This window comes from Martes martes (assembly GCF_963455335.1).
Source record: "Martes martes genome assembly, chromosome: 1".
NCBI lineage: Eukaryota > Metazoa > Chordata > Mammalia > Carnivora > Mustelidae > Martes > Martes martes.
In genome coordinates, this window is record NC_137888.1 from 105320162 (window position 1) to 105325765 (window position 5604).

Consider the following 5604-nt stretch of genomic DNA (forward strand, 5'->3'; position numbering starts at 1 on the left):
ATGGAAGGGGGGTGGCCTTTGGAGGGGGGAGTCCTCCTCTGCCTCATTGTCAGCCTTCTGCTTCCAGGTAAGATGGGGCAAGAACAAGGAAAGATGGGAATGCTGTTCTGGGCAAAATCCAGAAACCCTCTCATTCTCCAGAACTAGAGAGCATCTAAAATAGCTCAGTTAAACATTTTCTTTCTCTGTAGGATCTATGTTATGGCTTCCTTGGAAACAGACAAGAAACCCATTTCACTGATCAGTACACACAGCCCCCTCTCCCACTTGCCTGCCTAGGTATCTACCAAATCCTTCCATTCGCCAGCTCCCCAATGCCACCCCTTTATGGTGTCCAACCTTTCCTTTCTGCCAAGATATAGTCACTATGAACAGGGTGGTTTGGGTTCTGGTGACAGGAACATAGCTCTTTTCCCACCTCACTCAGGAAGATCTTGCAGAGGAGGTGATGGAGAGGGGAAAGGACAACATTTTCTTCCCCTGCAATGTGTTTCTCCTTGGTTTGGAGGTGTACCTTATGAATTAGCTGGCATGGGGAGTAATGGACAAGGCACAAGAAAAACTTGCTGGGCTGTAGTTACAGGAATCACCACAGAGTCACCTGTGGCTGGGAGGTGGGTGAGAGGGGCTGAAGGGCTTCTACATGTCATTGCCCAGCTCCACCAGACACAGTGAGATCCTCAGAATGGTGACCATGAGGCTGGCCCCCACGGATCTTAGAGGAAGCCACCGAGCAGGAGATGGGCACAGAGCGCAGCACATGCTGGGTAGTCAATAAATTCACATTCAGAGCCACATGAAGTCCCCACATATCTCAGGTCACACTCAGGTTGACTTCTTTCCAAATTTCTCCTTCCAGGAAATGGGAAAACATGAAAGCAGGAGGGGGACATTAAGAAGCAAAATTTTAGGGACATTTTGTTCACTGACTATGAGAACAAGTCATAATAGAGCTAGAAAGAAAACAGTAGGGTCAGACAAAAGCCAAAACTTCAGGGTTGGGACTATGGAAGGAATAGGACTCTCCAGAGAGGCTGTTTGCATACAAATTTGGGTAGGCTTTATATAGGAGTAAAGCACAGGAAGAGAGGTCTGAGCCCTGGTTCAGCTTACCACATCAACTTCCCCCATTTGCCTATCAGACCAGGCTCATGCTCCCCAGCCTTGGCAGGAAGGGCTTGGCCTTCAGAAGTCTTGGCCCAGGAAGGAGGGGCTCGCGTGCCTCACCCCATGTCCACATTTCTTTCTCTGCAGAGAAGCTCTCAAGCCTCAGCCCTGGTACTCTTCTTCCTTAGGATACACAAAGCCCTATTCCCATCTCACAGGTCTCTCTCTCTACAGGAATGTCAAACACTTTCACCATCAATTGCTCAGGCTTTGACCAGCATGGGGTGGACCCTGCTGCCTTCCAGACAATATTTAACCAGAAGGACTTCCGTCCAGTCATCAACTACAGCGTTCCCACTCAGGTCAACATCTCCTTCACTTTGTCTGCCATCCTGGAAGTGGTGAGTTCTGACTCCTGCACTCTTTGCATAGGCTGCTAGTAGGGAACAAGGACTCTTCCCCCTGGCAACCCAAACTTGCACTGGTCCAGTGACAAGCAATCCATCCCCAAATGCTGTATGAGTCAGACATCCTTCCTGTGGGGTGGAGAGATGTGAAAGGGAACGCTGCAGCAACGTTTCTGCAGGGAACATTTGTCCTGAGCTCTGTCCCTGTAGGCAGATAAAACATATTTCCAATGGGCCCCCGTGCTGTTTTTTCCCCCTACATTTTCCATGTAACCTGCATTTTTTGGACCCACCTTTCTTTTGAGACTTGTGACTGAAAAGCTGAACAGTCACACAGCAAGAGCTGGACTGGGACCTGATCTCTGGGCATTAATCATCCTGAATGAGGACTTCTTTTTGTCAGGATGAACAGCTTCAGCTGCTGACATCATTCCTGTGGTTAAAGTTGGTACGTAAGTCCAGCTTAGTTCTCTTCCCTCTTATTCCCTTTTTTCTGGGCTTGTTTGCAAAAATCACATTTGTTGACATTGGCAGTGCCTGAGGGAATAGATAAATCCAACCAAAATGGGGCCCTTGCTGATGACAAATAGCTATCTGTCACACAGTTGCCAAACAAATATGAAGACGTAGATGGAAACTGCAGGAAGAAGTGGGCAGTACCATTGAAAACCCCTAAGTAAGCTCCAGGCCCAAAGGTATTCAGCACCCAGTTTCAGATTTTCCTTGAGTGGGAAGTAGAACGCCAGCATGACTTTGTTAGCTAGAGAAGGGGGACATTATCACCAGGAAGAGAAGAGGCATCAGAGCTTAAAAGGAAATGAGGTTAAAAAAAAAAAAAGCTACAGGCATAATAATATGCAAAGTATGAGTTTATCTGTGTAAGTAAAAGTGAATGCTGGCATACGTATTTATTTATTTTCTAGAAGCTACTCAAGAAACTGTTAATAAGGAGACCGAGTTGGGGATATGAGCTGAGTTAGAGTGAATTGAGAAGAGAGAAGCTTACTTTTTATGTTATAACTTTCTGGAATGGTTATAATTTTATCATATGCCTATAGTACATAGATTTAGGTAAAAATACACTGATGTGTATATATATTTAAGGGAATGGAAAGGTTGATGTTGACATAAACTAGCTCCAGCTTCAGCCATCACCATCCCTCTGTGCTCTGGGCTCTAGATCTGGAAAAACCCATTCATCAGCTGGGATCCAGAAGAATGTGGTGCCATCAGTAAACTCACTGTGACAACTGAGAACCTGTGGCTCCCAGACATCTTCATCGTAGAATCGTGGGTACCAGGGCCAGGGAAAGCTGGAGCGGAGATCCTTCTGCAAGGAGCAGGCCAGGGTGGCATAGGGCAAACCCATGCAGCGGGGCCACCAAAAACTTCTTTCAGACAGGAGCACAATCACGGTTCATCAATGGTCTCTCATTTCTAGAAGACATTTCTTCTAGAAGTGAGAAAGTGATGAGCAGAAAAGATGGCAGGGTGACCATAGTGAGCAACATTGGGAAGCTCCTCCCTTAAGAGAGAAGCTTAAGCTGTTGTGAAACCCAGAGCATCTGTCTCTCTCCCCTTCTACCCCGTAGCATGGATGTGGATCAGACCCCAGAAGGTCTCTCTGCATATGTGACCAATGACGGTCACATCACGTACAACAAACCAATGCGGGTGACCAGCATCTGTAGCCTGGACATCTTCTACTTCCCCTTTGACCAGCAGAACTGCACGCTCACCTTTAGCTCTTTCCTCTACACAGGTGGGTTGTAGTGGGGGTAAAATGAGATCAACCAGTGGATCAATGAAACAGCACACACAGCAAGGTTATTTTATCACTGCCTAAAAAGGGACAGTGGAGCATTTGCTGATCGGGGGTGTGTGGGTGGTGGGGTGGAGGAGTTGAACTTAGGAGGAGACAAGACTTCTGAGAAAGCCTGGAATTGAAAGGAGGTGACTGAGAAGCAAGGAAGCCATGTTACCGGGCAGACAGAGAGAGGGAGCTAAAGCAGTTTTCTAGCTCATCTCTCTGAGTCCTGCACAGAGCAGGTGCTGAACAGTGTGCTGAATGAATGTTTGTCTCCCTGCAGTGGAAAACATGCTGCTGGGCATGGAAAAGGAAGTGTGGGAGATAGTGGACACCTCACGTGACATTGTCCGCACGCAAGGGGAGTGGGAGCTCCTGGGCATCAACAAGGCCACCCCAAAGATGTCTGTGGGCTCCAGTCTTTTTGACCAGATCATGTTCTATGTAAGCCCAGAGACTGAGATGTGTCCGTCCCCCTTATCTCCCTCATCAGATCTTTCTAAATCCCAGAGCCTTTCACATCTTGTCCCAAGACCAGAAAGCCACTGGGTGCCACAACCCTCACAGCTTTCCTCTCTCCCAAGTCCCCCAGAGCAGGCCCCTTTCTGAACCTGCCAGTTCTGGCATAGGTTTTCTTTGGTGGGTATGGCAGAGTCTTCTCAGGCATGTGAAAGCTGCTTCTCACGCAGCCCCAGAAAGAGTCCCTGTTGGGTTGAGGACACCAAGGGAGGAAGGGATTGGAATTATCCCTCAGCCTCCCCTCAGTGCTAGCCTCACCTAGCTCTCTGCTCTCTCCTCCCCCCAGGTGGCCATCAGGCGCAGACCCAGCCTCTACGTCATAAACCTCCTGGTGCCCAGTAGCTTCCTGATTGCCATCGATGCCCTCAGCTTCTACCTGCCGGCAGAAAGCGAGAATCGTGCCCCATTCAAGATAACCCTTCTTCTGGGCTACAACGTCTTCCTGCTTATGATGAATAAACTACTTCCCGCTAGTGGCACCCCCCTCATCAGTATGCCCACCTTCTCACTGTTGGAAAGTAGTGGGGGTGGGGAAGCAGGGGTAGGAGGCAGGGCAGGCAGGTGCACTGGCTAGATCTGCTGAGGCAGCTAAGGCTGAAGGGAGAAAGCAGTCATCTCAGGAAGGGCTCTCTATGTGAGACAGAGAAAACGGGGGGTTGCTGGTTCTTCTGGGCCACACTCAGGCGTGCTCCTCACCCCCAACGCAGGTGTGTACTTTGCCCTGTGTCTGTCCCTGATGGTGGTCAGCCTGCTGGAGACCATCTTCATCACCTACCTGCTGCACCTGGCCACCACCCAGCCCCCACCCATGCCTCGGTGGCTCCACTCTCTGCTTCTCTACTGGGCCAGCCCAAGGAAATGCTGCCCCGCTGCACTCTGGAAGGAGAATGTGGGCCCAGACCTCATGCCCACTCACCTACCCAGTAAGGAAAATCTACACTGCCCATACTCTCTACACTGGGCCCAGCTTCCCCAGTCCCCCACTTCCCTAATTCTGTCTCCTTCCCACTTCAGGGCTGAGTCTCTGTCTTCTCCACAGGACTGAAGGAGCCAGGGAAGTTGGTAGGGGAGCTGGGACCCAGACAGGCAGAGCTGAATGGAGGCTCGGGACTGACAAGCACCCAGCTAGCTGACCTATGGGTGCAGTTCAGCCACATGATGGACACCTTCCTCTTTCGCCTCTACCTACTCTTCTTGGCCTCCTCCATCATCACAGTCATTGTCCTCTGGAACACCTAGGACTTGAATTCTAATGGTGCAAGAGCAAGCCAGTGGTCAGGTTTCCTCAGCTTCAACTGACTATCCCAGACCCCGTTCCTCTGCTCCAGTTTGTGTACACAGTTCCAAATATGCCATGATCCCTCTCCAGGCCTTAAACAGAACCTCTGCAGACCCTCTCAGAAATACGACTATACTGAGGTGCCTGGGTGGCTCAGTCAGTCAAATATCTGCCTTTGGCTCGGGTCATGATCCCAGGGTCCTGGGCTCTAGGCTCATATCAGGCTCCTTTCTTGGTGAGGAGCCTGCTTCTCCCTCTCCCTCTGCCTGCTACTCCCCCAGCTTGTGCGCTCTCTCTCTCTCTCTATGTCAAATAAATAAATAAAATATTTTAAAAAATAAAGTAAGAAGTTAGCAAAGTGTTCTTTTAAAACAAACAAAAAGAAATAGGACTATATTTCTAAAACTTAATGAATTCAGAACTTACATGTTTATGCTAGAAATATAACTTTTACTAGAAAAAGAAGGCCTTATAATAAATGACTG

At 49.1% G+C, this 5604-nt stretch overlaps 1 protein-coding gene across 1 annotated transcript; it reads left to right on the plus strand.

Annotated features, from left to right (window-relative positions):
- LOC308343604 (5-hydroxytryptamine receptor 3C-like) lies at positions 1–5079 on the plus strand (the record flags this gene model as incomplete). The annotated part of the gene is made up of 9 exons (XM_080804704.1): positions 1–67; positions 1342–1508; positions 1918–1962; positions 2695–2804; positions 3107–3276; positions 3605–3765; positions 4127–4331; positions 4548–4763; positions 4880–5079. The coding sequence occupies 9 exons, from the start codon at positions 1–3 to the stop codon at positions 5077–5079; spliced, it is 1341 nt and encodes a 446-aa protein (XP_080660830.1).
- Between the last annotated feature and the right edge of the window lie 525 nt (positions 5080–5604).